Source organism: Capra hircus, chromosome 13 (genome assembly GCF_001704415.2).
Source record: "Capra hircus breed San Clemente chromosome 13, ASM170441v1, whole genome shotgun sequence".
In the NCBI taxonomy this organism is placed as follows: Eukaryota; Metazoa; Chordata; class Mammalia; order Artiodactyla; family Bovidae; genus Capra; species Capra hircus.
In genome coordinates, this window is record NC_030820.1 from 77,665,728 (window position 1) to 77,684,436 (window position 18,709).

The 18,709-nt window shown below is 47.7% G+C and overlaps 1 protein-coding gene across 1 annotated transcript in view; it reads right to left on the reverse strand.

Moving 5' to 3' along the window:
- The window catches only part of UBE2V1 (ubiquitin conjugating enzyme E2 V1), a 29,382-nt gene extending 19,841 nt beyond the window's left edge, over nucleotides 1–9,541 (reverse strand). Inside the window, exon 1 of the mRNA XM_018058019.1 lies at nucleotides 9,472–9,541. Within this exon, the coding sequence (XP_017913508.1) occupies nucleotides 9,472–9,493 (22 nt within the window). The 5' untranslated portion in view covers nucleotides 9,494–9,541. The remainder of the gene's footprint in view (nucleotides 1–9,471) is intronic.

Sequence of the window (18,709 nt, forward strand, 5' to 3'; positions counted from 1 at the left end):
TCACGTATGGATGTGAGAGTTGGACTATATAGAAAGCTGGGTGCCGAAGAATTGATGCTTTTGAACTGTGGTGTTGGAGAGGACTCTTGAGAGTCCCTTGGACTGCAAGGAGATCCAACCAGTCCATCCTAAAGGAGATCAGTCCTAGGTGTTCACTGGAAGGACTGATGTTGAATCTGAAACTCCAATCCTTTGGCCACCTGATGCGAAGAGCTGATTCATTGGAAAAGACCCTAATGCTGGGAAAGACTGAGGGCAGGAGGAGAAGGGGATGACAGGGGATGAGATGGTTGGATGGCATCATTGACTCAATGGACAGGGGTTTGGATGATCTCCGGGAGTTGGTGATGGACAGGGACACCTGGCATGCTGCGGTTGATGGGGTCACAAAGAGTCGGATACGACTGAGCGACTGAACTGAATTTATATTTCACATTAACTGCCTGCTAGCTATCTCCATTTAGATGCCTAACAGGCCTCTCCAACTTGATTCCAAACAAAACTCCCTTGCACTCCCCAAAAAACAAAAACTACCCACCCCTCAATCTCAGTGTATGGCACAGATTTCCCAGACTAGAGACCCTGGAGTTACGGTAAGAAATCTTTCCCTTGTAACCCCATATTTAACCCATTTCCAAATATATCCCCAGCACGACTGTCTTCACCATCCGGACCGCAAGCACCGCAGCACACGCCGCCTCAGCCTCCCGGTTTCTGTCTGCTGGCCATTCTCTACAGCGAGCTCTTTAAAGGTAACTCAGACGCCATGGCTGCCCCTTCCAACTAGCCCCAAACTCCTGAGCTCACCCACAGAGCCCCGCTGACTTCCCTAACACCATTTCCTGCCTCCCTCCCCTTGCTCCTCGCCCTCCTCCAGCCACACCAGCCTCCCTGAGCTTTCTGAACAGGCCATCTGATGTTGCTTTGCACTGGACGCTCGCTCACCCCAATATTCTCTGCCCCAGAGCTGGGCATGGTGGCGGGCTACCTTTTTCTTCATCTAAAGTCTACCTTCCCATTCCCTTATCATGCTTTATTTTTCTTCACAGCATCATTACCACTCGACATTTAAATGTACAGTATTCATTTCCACGTCATAAGTTGTTTATTGTCTGTCTCTCCCATCTGAACATAAATTCCCTGAGAGTAAAACTTCTGTTTTGTTCCCTAGTGAATTTCCAATACGTCAGAGTGCTCTGCCAAAGCATGTACTCAAATGCCTGCTGAATGACTGAATGGGTAGCTGGGTGTTAGCTACGGATGTTGTCTGAGAATGAATAATGCTCATGACACAAAATTCTAACTCTGGTTTATTTTTGAAAACATGGCAGGGAAATATTCACAGCACTATTAAAAGGGAATCTAATATTATAAAGATTATCCAAGGGACTAATATGGATTTTAAATCACCCAGGAAAGTTATACGTTAAATTTTGAATGTGAGGATATGAAGGAGAAACACCAGTCTTCAGCGAGGAGCTGGGCAGTCTGTAGCGGGCCTCTGAGAGCCGCCTGCCCCCAACCCCATGGTCCTTCACACAATGACTGTGCTGTACCTTTTCTTTTTCTTTATATTTCATCTTCTTTCCTTTTCATTGTCTGACTCACTCTCGCAGCTTCTCAAGCTAAGAGCCGTGACTCACTCCACTCCCTCTCCCCAGGATCCGGTGTGCTCCCTGGCATGCAATGGTGCTCAATTAATGCTCCCTGACTCAAGAAAAGGCAGCACCTCTTCCTCTCCTATCATAGCCTCTAATATGGTCTGCTGTGGCCAAAACACTGAATACTGACACTATGTAAGTGAGATACCAAAGGTTCTTTATTTTGAGGTAATTAAAATTCGATAAGTAGTTTGATTTTTTAATGAAGTGTGATCAAGACTTTTAGAGAACCCCCTCCCTTTTTTTTTAAAAGAGGGAAAACTGTTTCTCTCCCCAGACCACACAAGTTAAGGATTCTTTACAAACTGAACTTTGCTTCATTAAATACATATGAAAGCATGTTACTGATATTTCAAACCATTTAGAAACTGCTTACAAAGTTAATACACCAATATTTTCTACAAAACAAGAGCATTTAGCTCTGAATGGCCTGACCACACCCTTCTTCTAGAACCTCAGGGGCAACTCCAGGGATAAAAATCCAAATACTTGTCAGAGATCCTACAGACCCTGTGAGTGTATCAGTCACAGGGGGACTTCATCCCATCCCAATGAGAGAGAATAGGTTCAAAATCACGATACATTACTTTAAACAAAAGACTTAAGTGAATATATTAAAAATTAAATCCATATATGTCAAAACCCAGGAGTATTAACAGGTTAGAAAAACTCAGGAACACTAACATATTTTCTTCCTCTGGCACTCAATCTACTGAATTAACCTAAATTTTAAGATTCCTAAAATTTCTAAAATCTCCTAAAATTTCACCTAAAAGGCAGCTGAAAAAACAGCTTCAAGAGACAATACCTTTACAAGAGTATGTAAAAATGGACTCTTGTTAATTTTAATAAACTGTAACTATTCAAAGGTTAACTATGAAAATGTTAAGATAACTTTATCAAGGTGCTAAAATAATACAGCAATCCAAGATTTATAAAAAGAAAACATTTGTTACTGTTACTTCAGAATTCTTCTTTCCAGAAGGATTTTTCCTGGATCTGTGTCAGTATTAACAGTCAGCCAGTTATTCTCTTGGCTAAATATAAACTGAAAAGTCAGCAGCTGCAGGATATCACGAAGAAAAGATGACAACCAGGTTAAAAGAGCATGAATAATTGATAGGGTTTTACATCACGTCCTAGTGAAACATTTAACGCAGTAACGTGAAACACAGTAACGTATTAAAATATTTGTGGTACAAAAAGAATTTTGAAGCCCTTTAAAACAAGTGGCAGGTATCTCAGCAGGTCAACCCTGGAAAACCCTGGCCTGGCTTGGGTCTTGATTTAAAATGGCAGCACCTCACAGGTCTCTCTGCAATGAAAGCCACCAGCTGAAACTGACTTTGGTGCCCATTCAGGGAAGACAGTGAACTGAGCTAGGAGTTTGGTGGTACTACCATCTGGGAAAATAAGGATACCTGGAAGGTGAAGCACCTGGATTAAATGCTCCTGACATAAAGTGAGGGGGCAGGTAACTTTTATTTCTGAGCAACCAGCATGTGAAGTCTGGGTGCCTACTTAGGACCTGTCCCGAGGAGGATGTTTCTTCTCTCCTTCTCTATAGCAATGATTCTCCCAAGTATGGTCCCCAGACCCGCAGCCTTCACATCACCTGCGAACCCACTAGAAGTGTGAATTCTCAGGCCAGACACCAGAACACTACGCTACAGCACAGAATTATCCGATCAAAAACTGAGGGTAGAGCCCAGCAACCTAACAAGCCCTCCAGGTGATTCTAAAATGTTCCAGTTTGAGAATCGAAGAAGGCGATGGCACCCCACTCCAGTACTCTTGCTTGGAAAATCCCAGGGACAGAGGAGCCTGGTGGGCTGCAGTCCATGGGGTCGCTAGGAGTTGGACACGACTGAGCGACTTCACTTTCACTTTTCACTTTCATGCACTGGAGAAGGAAATGGCAACCCCCTCCACTGTTCTTGCCTGGAGAATCCCAGGAACAGGGGAGCCTGGTGGGCTGCCATCTATGGGGTCACAGAGTCGGACACGACTGAAGCCACTTAGCAGCATCTAGGGGAAGAAACATCCCCCCTTTTATCATCCTTTAGAGTCCAGGCGATGTGACAACAAATAGCTGGTGACAAAATGCAAGGCCCCATGTCTCTCTGCTGGGGTGATGAAGGCCAGAAACTGCATTTCCTCTGAAAGGGGTGGAGACAAAGAATAACGTGGTAAGTGTCTCAGGACACTAGGGAAGGAGAGGACAGAGCAAACGCTATTCTAAAGTCCCTCTGTAAGTACCAACTCATCAGGGCAAGAGCTTTCCTTTTTGAAAGGTTGAACAGGCATTTTCGCTTCTATCCTTCCGGATTAGTTCACTGTGACTCTCAGTGTCTGTTGAGCACCTGCTATTTGCTAGGGACCACACAAGTGCTAGGGACACAGCAAAGAGCAAGGCAGAATCCTGTCCTACTGGAGAGGCCCAGAAAATATGCTTAGAAAAAAACACTCTCAAACAAACAAAAACACCCCGAGAAACCTTCAGACAAAAAAAAAAAAAAAAAAAAAAAAAGAAACCTTCAGACAAGGTTAAGCAAGGTTTAGAAGAGAACAGAACAGAGCTGTGATGCGTGAGAAGACCAGGCTGAAAAGGGTGGGAAGGATGGCTTTTCTGGAGAGCTGAGACCTGAAGGAGGAGAAGCAAGCAGTCAGTCACATGCAGGCCAAGCTTCCCAAAGCGGAAGGGCAGGAGCAGAGGTGCCGCATCACGCGAGGTCACAGCAGGCAAGGCCAAGACCACGGCGGGCCCTGAGGGCCATGGGAGAGAGACGGATTTTATTCTAAGCGCAGCACGAAGGGCTTTCTGCTGGGAGTGGCAGTTTCTGTTTTCTCGTCTGTGAGAAGTCATTCTACTTCCTCTATAGAGAATGGATTGGAAAAAGGCATGACTGCAAGCAGGAGGCCTTTGCTGTCTTCTAGGCGAAAGGAAGGTGGTTCTGGTAGGAACCACTGTCTCGGTGGCAATAATGCCGAGAGAGGGGAGGAGGATCTGGCCTCTATTCTGGGGTTACACCTATGGATTTGCACGGGGTGAAAGCGACGATGAAGACAGAACCCTACTCGGTGTTATTATTACCATCCATGAAGGAACCAATCTGCCAAGGCAGGAATGTCAACAGACCTGCCAACGGCTGAAGGAACTTGAGATGCCCAGCTGGAGAACAGGCAACGGGGGCTGGAAAAACGCTGCCATCGCCAAACCGCATGCCCTGGAGCAGAGCTGTCCCAGTTCTGCACCCCGGATCCCCCACCCTGGTTCTGGGCTTCAGGCAAGCCATTTCTCTTCTCTGGGCCTCAGTTTCCTCATCTTCACAATAGATACCTGCTTCAAAGGGTTACTGTCAGAAATAAGATGATGTATTTAATATAGCGTCTAGCACACAGTTAGCCCTAGAAGTGCCATTTAAAAAGAAGTCTGAAAGGCCTGCATGTAACTGAGGACCAGGACTGACTGACTTTGTACACGACATCATGGAGCCCCAAAGAGTGTGAGTTACTGAGTGTGAAGTATAAGCAAGAGCAAGCAGTGGCCTTCACTCTCATCAGACAGCACACAACCCAGAACGGGATAAGAAGTGGTCAGGGATGCTATGAAGAGTTTCTGCTACAGGTGGCACTAACTTTTCATTAAAGCCCATTCTCACCAAGATTAAACACGCCAAGACCAAGGAAGAGCACACGGGCAAATCCACGCCTTTCCATTTCCTTCCGAAGGTGCTGGAGTAAGCTGGGGAAGGAACCGGAGTCAAAACCCCTGGCTCTAATCTTGAGTGTCACCACGCCTCGGCCAGCCACCAATCTCCCTCGGGAATGCTATGGGGCCAACACCTACCCTGGAGAGCACACGAGTTGTGGAGAGTTGAATGAGATGATATAACAGGTAAGTTGAAGCATGAGGAAACCTCTAAAACACTATATGCAATGTGAAAGAAATAGTTTTAACATCTCTCCATCACCCAATGTGCTGCTCTGTACTTCCCTGGGGACTTTCAGAATTAGAGACTTGAGTGAGGGCGAGAGAAAGAGAATACAGTTGGGGGAAGAGGGTGGTTTTAAAGTTCCTGTGAAGGGGAAAATCATGGCCATCACACCCTGGCAGTCCCTAAGAGGAACCATAGGTTGTTCTGGCCCAACACAGCGTTTCCTTCCATCACTGGGGCAGACTGGTACTTCTTCAGCTGAGCACCACATGACGTTCTCTTGAAAGCAGAGTCCCTGTTATACAAAAGGCACCTACCTACAACCGGCATAAGAAGATGCTCACACAGTGAGACACACGGGAAGGAGACAAGCTAAGAGACTACAGGTTCTCATCTGCCAGCTCCAGCTTTCTGGGGAACACTCTTGAACGGAACGCAAGACCGTAAGCTCCACCACCCATGTGGTGACATGTTCATAAGAGGGCTGTGTGCATGAGGCCGCTCCAAAACATGTGGGTTTAAAATGTAACGGGCTTACTCTCCTGGCACTACGCTTTTGGTTAACTGTCAGGGTAGCCTGTGGGATGCTGGGTCAGAGGAAAGACCTGGTCGCCAAGGGTTACTCTTTGAGGCCCTGCAATCTTGGTCAAGGCAGGAGGAAGTAACCTGTCCTAACACAAGCATCCTGAGGACTTGGGTGGGGTTTTCACAGTTCCACCCTCTAAGATCTATGCGGAAATCACACACTGCAGAAGCAAAAGAGGCAGAAAGGTGCTGTCACCAAGCGTTGAAGCAGTGGCCACGGAAAACGGAGTTCAGCCCTTACAGGAACTCAGAGGCTTCACAGCTGTTTCCTGGGACCCAGGGGCCCAGACTCATCAAGAGGCTTGTTCTAAAGCTGCCTCAGAAAGGCCTCGGGGCCCCTGACCACACCTGAAAGACTTCTCAGGGTTAGAAAGCAGAGGGGCCTGTGCACTTGTTTCAGTCTAACCCAGCAGCCTGCCCCAAGTCATAGCAATACAGTCTTTCTGCTTCCCACTTCAGCGCTCTACACTCCCTCTTACTGCCTGGGAGGAGAGGTCAGATCCTGCCATTCTTCTCTTTTTAAGACCCTCATTCATTCACTCACCAAATATTTACTGAATGCCTACTTCAGACCAGGTGCTTGTTCAATGGCTTCCTTTCACACTGAATAAAATCCAAAGCCCTCTCTCTCTAACCTATCTCTTTAACAAGCCTCCCTTACACACTGAAGTCTTCGGTTCTTTCAATCTGCCAAGCGGATTCCTGTCACAAGGCCATTCCACTCACTGTCCCCCAACCTTGGCCTGTGACACACACCGCCAGCTCCTTCCATCATCTGCCTCAGTCCAAATACCCGCTCTTGGAGAAGCCTCCCCTGACCACCTCTCCAGACAGCACCATATCACACAACTTCCTTCACAGCGTTTACTGCTATCTGAAATCTTAATTATGTATTCCTTTAATGGGCTTCTCCTTGACTAGATTAGAAGCTCTTTGAGGACAGGGGCTATGTCCACCCTGTTCACTCTCCATAAAGGGGCACAGTAAATTCTTAACAAATATCTGTTGAACGCACAGACAAAGGAGTTCTCGGAAGTCCAGTTCCAGGGCATCTCAAAACCTGTTCCCTGTTACCTAAACTATGCCAAGTGCTCTTGTATGCCACTAGACAGCAGCTGACGATGTTTTATCTGATGACCACAGCATTTAGGAAGCACTCTTCAACTGGGAGGATCTCAAGAAGTTAGAATTAAGTAGCTGTTAAACCGGATTATAGATAGCCAATCTCCAGTCACTGCCAAGGAGCTGAGCGGCAATACCACCGTAAGGACGGCGGCTATGGGCACAGCCGTGTGAACAGCCTCCCCGGTCCACAGCAACCTGGCCGGGTGTTACTCCGCTGAGAGGAGCCTCACGGCAGTCTGGCCTGACTCAGCCCCTCTTCTGAGAATGTCCGTGGCAGTCTCTTGGTAAATGAATTGACTCAGCACTGTTCCAACTGAATCCAAATCCAGGAAAGGGAGGTGTGGTTTCCTCTATCCTTCAGGAAGACCCCATGGCTTTCAGTGTAAAAGACAGCTTGTGGTAGGTGACTCCGGTCAGACCCCCGACATCCAACTCCTTCCATGCCCATCTAACAACCAGACAAAGATGGCCCCTCAGGACACTAGAGGAGTCACATGCGGGGAAGACAGACTCCCTCACCCTGCTCACTTCTGGTCACCAACCTTTCCTACCAGTGCTGCTGCGGCCTTATACAGCTGGAGGATTCCAGTGCCCAGCCCGGGGGTCCTGTTCATTTTCCCCCTCAGAGGCCGCCCACGGTCACCTCATTTGGGAGGACTTCTCTGGCCAATTTCACTGCCAGACACCTCAGGGGACACCCTGCTCGCCAAAAGGGAGACGCTCCGTCACTCCCAAATCCTGCACTTCCAGAATCTGACTCTCTTGCCTCACTGGCCCCTCTGGGGGACCTTCCCCAATCATCACCCTGTCTCCTCCAGAAGGCCACCTGAATCCATCCCCTGCTCCCCAGCTGTGACTGTTCACTCTGAAACAGATTCCTTCAGGACTTGACCCTCTGGAGCATCTTAGGGGAGTACAGAGCAAGGAATGCAAAATAAATGCTGCTTCCCTTCACCTACCCGAGTCTGGAAGAACTCCCCCTGGCCCAGAGTGCAGCCCCCTCAATCCCTCTTGCATCTCGACTTTCTTCTCCAGTTCCCATTTCATTTATTCCTCTCCCCATGACCATCCAGCCACTGAGGAACTTCTGACCTGAACCCCCATATGTTACCAATACCTGAAAGAGTGGGAGAGAGACAGTCTCCATATGAGACATTCCTAAGGTATGTTTCCCTCACCCAAATAAAAGAGATGTTTCTTCTCTAAGAAGAACATCTCTGAAACCTGATTTCCAGTCTCACTCACTGCATGGGGCTTCCCTCAGTCGACCCTTCCCCTAACACACACCTCCAGAGCTCCCAACTCATCTGTTCTTCACCCAGGATCGCAAGCTTCCACCGACCGCCCTACTCAGAGCTCGCCTCCTAAAACCTAACATCTATCTCCTCAAATAGGGGCCTGGTAATGATGGGGCCATTGCACTTTCAGCTGCTCCAACCAAATCCCTCTGGAATCTGAGAAATCCCTCTCCCCTTCTCACGTATCCTGTGGAGATGCCCTTAATCCCAGCTCCCCCACCGCAAAAGCTGCCATCCCAAGACGCCCCCTTTCTAATCAGCGTAAAAATTTTTCAGCTAACCCAATCCCCTAAACTTACACGGATCATGCCCTTAAACAACGGGGCATCCTATCACTCACCCCTCAGGATCCCGTTTCCTTCCCTCATTCTTCCTCAGGGGCTTCTCTGAAGTCAGGGCCAAACGGACATCCCCAAGGCTCCTCCCCCCGCTCAGACACCCAGCATCCAATAAAGGACTTCTATCTCTTTAGGGGCGCCTCCTTGTCCTCTAGGGGACCCCCCGATCTCGTCTAAGGAGCCGCCAGCCCCCGACTCCTCCGGAGTGGCCCTGGGTTCCCCCTCGCCCGCTCCGGCCGTTCTGCAGCGCCGCAGGGCCGGGCCCTTCCTCTCCGCAGGGCCCTCACGCCGCCCGGGGGAGCCTCGGCCTCACCGCGCCGCCCACAGGCCCCTCAGGCCCCCGCCCGTGCTTCCGGCCACCGCCTGCTCCTCCTCCCCGCTCCGGCCGCCCGCGTCGCCGCCGCGGGGCCCAGCGGACAGCGGCTCTGCAGAGGCCCTGGCCCCGCAGCAGGGGCCTGTGCGGGTCTCCGGCCCCCGGCCCAAGCCCATGCCCCCTCGGCCGGCTGGGCCCGGCGCCCCCGCTCACCCGAGCCCGTGGTGGCTGCCATCTTGCGTCGCTGTCGCTCAAAGGCCGGCCCCTTCTTCACCCCCCACCGTCCCCGGGCTTTTCTGCGCAGGCGCGTGCGCAGGCGCGGACGCCTCACTGACGCCTGCTCCGCAGGCCGCTCAACCCGTTGCATGGAAGGTTTTTTCCCCCTTGCCCTTTTAGAGCGAGGAAACATTTGCGTGCGTGAGGGCCCAGCAACCTGCAAGGCCCTCCAGACTCTGGTGCGAGGCAGGTATTGAGGTGCTTGGTGAGGTAAGGGTGATCAGACTGGGAAGGGTGTGATTAAAAGACAAGAAAGCTTTAAAAGAGCGCCTGTTGTCATAATCTATAATACAATGTAATCTGAAGAAAAAAAAAAAAAAACCCACCAAAACCCCCAAACCTGAATCACTATGCTGTACACCTGAAACTAACACTATATTGTAAGTTAACTATACTTCAATAAAAATAAGCAAATAGATGCAAATTTATAATATTGTTTAAAAGCACTTATCTTGCCCTGGGCTTTTTCCTCTGTGAGGTTTGGGTTAAAGTGAAAAATGAGGGCGAGAGGGGTTAAGATATTTATATAAACTCAGCCCTTAAGTAATTGAGTCAGAATTTGAACCCAGGCCATATGTCTTGCTTCCCAGATCAATGCTTCCAGGTCAGAAGGGGCTTGAAGCAGGGCGGTTAAAGGATTTTGGGGCATATATATATATATATATATATGGCAGTGAAAACATTCACTAATTCACTCAAATATTTACTAAGCATCTACTATGTGCCAGACACTTTCATAGGTGCTGTGGATGGGTATACATCCCTGAAGAAGCAAGCTCCTGCTCTCATGGGCTTACATTTTAGTTGGAGGCAGGAAGCAAGTAAACAAATAGGGAAGAACCTAACTATAATAGGATAGGAAATAAACCAAGGGAGGAGTGGTCAGGCCTCTTATGGAAGTCACATTTCAACAGAGACCTGAACGATGGGAAGCAGATGGTGGGAGTGACATGTGCAAAGGCCCAGGAAACATATATTGGCAAATGTTAAATTCAAGAAGTTGACTCCTCTAGCATAAGTGGTCTGAGAAACCCTTATGTGGATGTGAAGACTGAGGCTGGAAGAGAGGAAAGGTTTGCCTCATGGTGGCACAGCTACACACTGGCAGAGAAAGGACCAGAACTTTCAGTACAAAGGAACAAGGAAGCTGGACACCTGCACCCAAGTCACCTGGTTCTGACAGCAGTGCCTCCTAAGCATCTCTCTACCCCATCCACGTCTAGGCTCCCCTTGTCTCCCACGTGGAGGATCCCAGCAGCCTCCATTCTTGCCCCCATGTTCCATTCTCCTTATGACAGCCTGAGTCTGCTCAGTTGCTCAATCGTATCTGACGGTAGCCCGCCAGGCTCCTCTGTCCATGGAATTCTCCAGGCAAGAATATTGGAGTGGACAGCTATTCCCTTCTCCAGGGGATCTTCCCCACCCAGGGGATGGGTTGCTATTTCTTTCTCCAGGAGATCTTCCTGACCCAGGGATGGAATCCAGATCTCCCTCATTGTGGGCAGACTCTTTACTGTCTGAGCCACCAGGGAAGCCCCTTCCCACTACTGGTCACATGCAGTCATCTTGACATATACCCTGTTATCAAGTGATTCAAATTTACCTTGAAGGGCACACAAAATATTTGCCCTGGACTTTCAGTCACTGTACAATGTTAAATAACAGATGGGAAGCATTTGGGTTCCTAAAGTGGACTCACCTCTGGAGTGAAATGTTCTGGGTTCGAGTTCGCCACTCACTTGGCTGTGTGACTTGAGGCAAGAGACTTGAACCTCTCCTGGCATCAATTTCCCCTTCTGAAAAGGGTGATAAGGATACCGATCTCATGGGATTGCTATGGAGATAAAATGCGCTGATAAACGCTTGGGCACCCAAAGAGGAGGGGACATCTACCACGCTGTCAAATTCAGCTTTTAATCCTCACAGCTCAATGACACGACAGCTCCTAGGAATCTCCTCATTTTAGAGATGAGGAAACAGACGCAGAGCTAACAGGTGGAGGAATTAGGGTTAGAACAAAAGCCCCTTATTCATGATGCGCATATGTGTTTACCCGCATAGATTCCTTGGTTCCCGTGGGGAATGTCTGTCAAGCGAAACTGACCATAAAGAGAACTTCTGCACAGTCCTCCTGGCAGGAGGACTAAGTGAAAGGCGACAGCCCGGGGCATGCTGGTTGTTGTAGTCCAGCGGCGCAGCGGAGCCTATTGGGAGTTGTAGTCCTCCGCGTGCTAAAGCGCTCTCGGAGTCACAGCCAGTCCCCAGAGCCGCATCGCTCTTGCGCCTGCGCCCCAGCCTCTCCCTGCGTTTGAGCTGGTAGCTTCAGCTGATTCCGTTGGGAGTCCCGTTTTATCGGATGCGTGGGAAGGTGAAAATGGGTAATACAGCTAAAGAATTTAGAAAACAGCTTGACACAGTGGAAGGGCTACAGAAGGATTGGCTGTCAGTATTTATTTCCTCGATGACCTTTGCAATGTTGGCGGTTATCTCCACATTTGTCAGACTTGGAAACTGAGATTCGGTGGAGTAAGATGGCTTCCCCAGGTCAGGCAACAAGAGAAGTAAAATCAGGTTTGGAATCCAGTTCTTTTAACCCTGGGGCGCTCGGTGTTCCCTCTGCGGTGAGGGAGCTGAAGCCTGGAAGCTTTAAGCGAAATGAGAAATGACGTGGGCAGGTTTGCATTTTAACAAAATGCAGCCTGGCTGCCTCAAGGAAATTGAATTGGGCTGCAGCAAGACTGGAGGTGAGAGGTTCAGAGAGGAGGTGTACCAGGCCAGTCGTGTCCTTCTGTCCTTCAGAAGCCTGGTTTTGTTTAGGGGGCCGAAGGTTCGGCTTCCAGGTGTGAACCCAAGCCAGTCACAGGCACTGCCATTTCCTCTTGCCAGTGGTTGGTCCAGGGGTGTGCCTATGACCTAGATCTTTCTGACCAGTAAACTGGGGAGAAGGCATGTTTGAAAGTTTCCTCTCATGAAAATAGCTGGGGAGAAAGCCTTTTTTGTCCCCCCCTTTTTTCCCGTATAATATGATGTTGTGATGGTTGGAGCTGTGGCACTCATTAAGATACCATGAGGTACAAGCCTGATGCTGAAAAGCCAACACACCAAAGATGCCAGCACAGAAAAATGGCAAGAGCTAGGTAGGACCTGGATGATGTAGTTGAGCAGTTGAACAAATCTCAGAGCTGCCTACCTATAGGGTTCTTAAGACATGTGATTTGATTTAGGTCATACCTGAATGTCTAGTGGTTTTCCCTACTTTCTTCAATTTAAGTCTGAATTTGGCAATAAGGAGTTCATGATCTGAGCCACAGTCCGCTCCCAGTCTTGTTTTTGCTGACTATATAGAGCTTCTCCATCTTTGGCTGCAAAGAATATAATCAATCTGATTTCAGTATTGACCATCTGGTGATGTCCATGTGTAGAGTCTTCTCTTGTGTTGTTGGAAGAGGGTGTTTGCTATGACCAATGCGTTCTCTTGGCAAAACTCCGTTAGCCTTTGACCTGCTTCGTTTTGTACTCGAAGGCCAAATTAGCCTGTACTCCAGGTAGCTCTCAACTTCCTACTTTTGCATTCCAGACCCCTGTAATGAAGAAGACATCTTTTTTGGGTGTTAGTTCTAGAAGGTCTTTTTTATTTTTTAAAAAAATTTAAATTATTATTATTTTTTTACTTTACAATGCTGTATTGGTTTTGCCATACATTGACATGAATCTAGAAGGTCTTATAGGTCTTCATAGAACTGTTAACTTCAGCTTCTTCAGCATTACTGGTTGGGGCATAGACTTGGGTTACTGTGATACTGAATGATTTGCCTTGGAAATGAAGAGAGATTATTCTGTTGTTTCTGAGATTGCATCCAAGTACTGCATTTTGGACTCTTTTGTTGACCATGATGGCTACTCCATTTCTTCTAAGGGATTCTTGCCCACAGTAGTAGATATAATGGCCATCTGAGTTAAATTCACCCATTCCAGTCTATTTTAGTTCGCTGATTCCTAAAATGACGATCTTCACTCTTGCTATCTCCTGTTTGACCACTTCCAATTTGCCTTGATTCATGGACCTAACATTCCAGGTTCCTATGCAGTATTGTTCTTTACAGCATTGGATTTTACTTCCATTACCCATCACATCCACAACTGGGTGTTGTTTTTGCTTTGGCTCCATCTCTTCATTCTTTCTGGAGTTATTTCTCCACTCTTCTCTTCAGGCAGTGATCAAGACCATCCCCAAGAAAAAGAAATACAGAAAGGCAAAATGGTTGTCTGAGGAGCCTTACAAATATCTGTGAAAAGAAGAGATGTTAAAGCAAAGGAGAAAAGGAAAGATATACACATTTGAATGCACATTTCCAGAGAATAGCAAGGAGAGAAAAGAAAGCCTTCCTCCATAATCAATGCAAATAGAGGAAATAGAGGAAAACAATAGAATGGGAAAGACTAGAGATCTCTTCAAGAAAATTAGAGATACCAAGGGAATATTTCATGCAAAGATGGGCTTAATAAAGGACAGAAATGGTATGCACCTAACAGAAGCAGGAGCTTTTAGGAAGACGTGAGAATACACAGAAGGCCTATACAAAAAAGATCTTCATGACCCAGATAACCACGATGGTGTGATCACTCACCTAGAGCCAGACATCCTGGAATGTGAAGTCAAGTGGGCCTTAGGAAGTATCACTACAAACAAAGCTAGTGGAGGTGATACCGTCATAACAATCCTTCCCTGGTAGCTCAGCTGGTAAAGAATCCGCCTGCAATGCAGGAGACCCCAGTTCAATCCCTGGGTTCGGAAGATCCCCTGGAGAAGGAAAAGGCTACCCACTTCAGTATTCTGGCCTGGAGAATTCCATGGACCATATAGTCCATGGTGTTGCAAAGAGTTGGACACGACTGAGTGACTTTCACTTCACTTTCACAACTACCCTATGACGTAGTTACCTTACAGATGAGGAAACTGAAACACAGAAAAAATTAAGTAACCTGTGCAAAGAATCACACTTGTAAGGGGCAGAGCTGGGATTTGAACTCTAGGCTCTTAACTACCACTGTCCTGCCTCCCCAACCCCACCTACCACGCTCCGCACCCCCATCTGGCAAAAAAAGAATAGAACACATACAGAGTAAGAAAATGCAATAAAATAGCCAATCCCACTCAACATATTCTATTTCAGTGATTCTAAGAGGCAAATTTTATATTCAAACATTTCTGAAATCAGGTGCATGGTACAATCAATGATATCTTAGATTCAGTGAAATACAGTAAGAGAAATGCAAATTAAAACCACCTATCAGATTGGCAAAGAACAAAACACTCGATAACACCCTGTGTTGGCAAGGGTGTGAGGAAACTGGCGCTCTCAAAAGTTCTGAGAGTTTAAATGGGCATGGCCTTGGTCAAAGCCAATTTTGGCATGAGCGATCGGAAGGTAACTCGCAGATATCCCTAGCCCAGCCATTCGATCCCCAGGAAATGACCCCTCAGGTCTACTGGCCCTCATGAGCAAAGACTTAAGTCCTTCAGTGCACACCACAGCAATTTGTATTACCCAAGACTGAAAATGACCTCAAAATTTAACAGGTGATGCGTTATAAAAGAAAGGGCCATCCTGAGGTTGGAATGTTATACAGCTGTAGAAAGAAATAAGAAAGGAAATATGGAAGTGGTTGATATTATTTCCAAAACATATTGCATGAAACAGGCAGGGTGCTGAACTGTGTATGTAATATTCTACCCACTGTGTGAAGAGTGGGGGCCAGCCACGCCTCTGTGACGTGGAAAGGACTTGCAAGTGTCTCATCCAAATGGTGGGCTCTGGGGAGAACTGAGGGCTTGGGGGAGCATGAGTGGGGAGCACTCTGGATCTGGAGTTGGTCCATTTTTCTCTAAAAAGGGCCAGATAGTAGTTTAGGTTTTGTGGGTCATTTGGTCTCTTGACTCTGCTGCTGTATTGAAAAAACGGCCATAGACAATATGCAAATGATGGGTGTGACTGTGTGTCAAAGAAAACTTTATGACTGATGCTGAATTTGAATGTCATTTGTTAGGAAAATATTCTTGATTGCCCCCACTATTTAAAAAAAAAAGTGCTCATGGGGACAACAGAAAAACAGGTGGGCCAGATTTAGCCTACTGGCCATAGTCAGCTGACCCCTGTATTGTTCATTACTCTTAAAAAAAAACCCCTATATTTATTTATTTGGCTGTGCTGGGTCTTGGTGGAGAAGGAAATAGCAACCCACTGCAGCATTCTTGCCTGGGAAATCACACGGAGAGAGGAGCCTGGCGGGCTACAGCCCATGGGGTCGCAGAGAGCCGGGTGTGAGCGAGAGACTGAGCATGCGCGCCGCGTCTTGGTTGAGGCGCGGGGAATCTTCGGTGCAGCATACAGTATCTTTCAGTTGCGGGCATGTGGCATCTAGTTCCCTGGCCAGGGACTGAAGCCAGGCCCCCTGAATTGGTAGTGTGGAGTCTTGACCATTGGATCACCAGGAAAGTCCCCTATTACTCTTTACTTTATTCATAGCTTACCTATTATAAAATTATGTTTAAAGGGGTAGCTCCAAATTGCTAGGTTTATTGGAAGGGGGTGAAGTTAATGTTGGGGGCAGACACGGTGCCCAGAACCCCTCTAAAGGCAAGTCGGCATAGGGGAATGCATAACATTTCCCAGTGGAGCTGGGAACCCATCGTTGGTGCTGCCACCTGCCCCGGTCCACCACCAGATAGCAGCACACACCCAACTAAAGTCAGGCGGTGGTGCCTGCACCAGCCAGGAGGAGGAAATGGTACCCACTCCAGCATTCCTGCCAGCAAAATGCCATGGACAGAGGAGTCTGGTGGGCTACAGTCCGTGGGGTCACCAAGAGTCAGACACGACTGAGCAACTGAGCACCCACCAGCTGGGAAGTTGTGGGCAGACGTTCACCTAGACACCTGTTTTATTTTGCCCATGGTAATGGAGCCAGCGTTTTAAAGCATCTGGATTTTCTGGCTCTTCTTTAATCAATTGATGTGAGTGGTCGTTGCCCTCTGGGGTCTCATGTCTCCGGGGCACCCCACTCCTCGGTGTCAGCGGCCGTTTCTCATCCTGCGACGTTGCTGGTTTCCCATGGAAGACACACTGGAAACCCTGCCTCCCCACCTCCCTGCCTCCACCGGGGCTGCAGGTGTGTGTGAAACCTGCTGGAGCTCAGCGTCAGACCAGGGCTCAGATTCCAGCCCCGCCATCGACCATCTGTGTGATGTTTGATATGTTATTTGACTCTGTGCCTCAGTTTCCTCATCTGCAAAAAAATGGGGCTAAGTGTACGGACCTCTCAGAGCTGCAGGGACCCCCCAAAGGGACTCTCGCTCGGGGCTCTCCGCCTCTGGCCTATGCTAAGTGTGCAGTGGGTATTAGTCAGCATTTCCTGCCCCGTTTCTCAGTGGGAACTTGTTGAAAAACTCCCATCTCACAAATGACCCCAGCTTTCCCAGACGTGACACAAAACCTACTTCACTCTGGTTTAGAAAAATACGTTTCCAGTCCTCGGGATTCAGGAGCAGCGAGACCATCTGAGTCTGAGGCCTGGCTGTGTCTTACTAGCTGTGTGGTTTCGGGCAAGCCACTTCACTCTCTGAACTCGGGTGTTTGTTCTTGCTGGCTTCTGGGAGGCTCTAGAAATATACTGCCTGCAGGGCCTGGGAATAGGAATTAGTTCAGTTCAGTAGCTCAGTGGTGTCCGACTCTTTGCGACCCCATCAACCACAGCATGCCAGGCTTTCCTGTCCATCACCAACTCCTGGAGTTTACCCAAACTCATGTCCATTGAGTCGGTGATGCCATCTAACCATTTCATCCTCTGTCGTCCCCTTCTCCTACTGCCCTCAATCTTCCCCAGCATCAGGGTCTTTCCCAGTGAATCAGCTCTTTACATCAGGTGGCCAAAGTATTGGAGTTTCAGCTTCAGCATCAGTCCTTCACTGGAAGGAAGGACTCCTTTAGGATGGACTCGTTGGATCTCCTTGCAGTCCAAGGGACTCTCAAGAGTCTTCTCCAACACCACAGTTCAAAAGCATCAATTCTTCGGCGCTCAGCCTTCTTCACAGTCCAACTCTCACATCCATACATGACCACTGGAAAAACCATAGCCTTGACTAGACGGACCTTAGTTGGCAAAGTAATGTCTCTGCTTTTGAATATGCTATCTAGGTTGGTCATAACTTTTCTTCCAAGCAGTAAGCGTCTTTTAATTTCATGGCTGCAGTCACCATCTGCAGTGATTTTGGAGCCCAAAGAAACAAAGTCTGACACTGTTTCCACTGTTTCCCCATCTATTTCCCATGAGGTGATGGGACCAGATGCCTTGATCTTCGTTTTATGAATGTTGAGCTTTAAGCCAACTTTTTCACTCTTCTCTTTTACTTTCATCAAGAGGCTTTTTAGTTCCTCTTCACTTTCTGCCATAAGGGTGGTGTCATCTGCATATCTGAGGTTATTGATATTTCTCCCAGCAATCTTGATTCCAGCTTGTGTTTCTTCCAGTCCAGTGTTTCTCATGATGTACTCTGCATATAAGTTAAATAAGCAGGGTGACAATATACAGCCTTGACGCACTCCTTTTCCTATTTGGAACCAGTCTGTTGTTCCACGTCAACTTCTAACTGTTGCTTCCTGACCTGCATACAGATTTCTCAAGAGGCAGGTCAGGTGGTCTGGTATTCCCATCTCTCTCAGAATTTTCTAGTTTATTGTGAACCACACAGTCAAAGGCTTTGGCGTAGTCAATAAAGCAGAAATAGATGTTTTTCTGGAACTCTCTTGCTTTTTCCATGATCCAGCAGATGCTGGCAATTTGATCTCTGGTTCCTCTGCCTTTTCTAAAACCAGCTTGAACATCAGGAAGTTCACGGTTCACATATTGTTGAAGTCTGGCTTGGAGAATTTTGAGCATTACTTTACTAGCGTGTGAGATGAGTGCAATTGTTCAGTAGTTTGAGCATTCTTTGGCATTGCCTTTCTTTGGGATTGGAATGAAAACTGACCTTTTCCAGTCCTGTGGCCACTGCTGAGTTTTCCAAATTTGCTGGCATATTGAGTGCAGCACTTTCACAGCATCATCTTTTAGGATTTGAAATAGCTCTACTGGAATTCCATCACCTCCACTGGTTAACACCTTTTCTTTCAGCAAC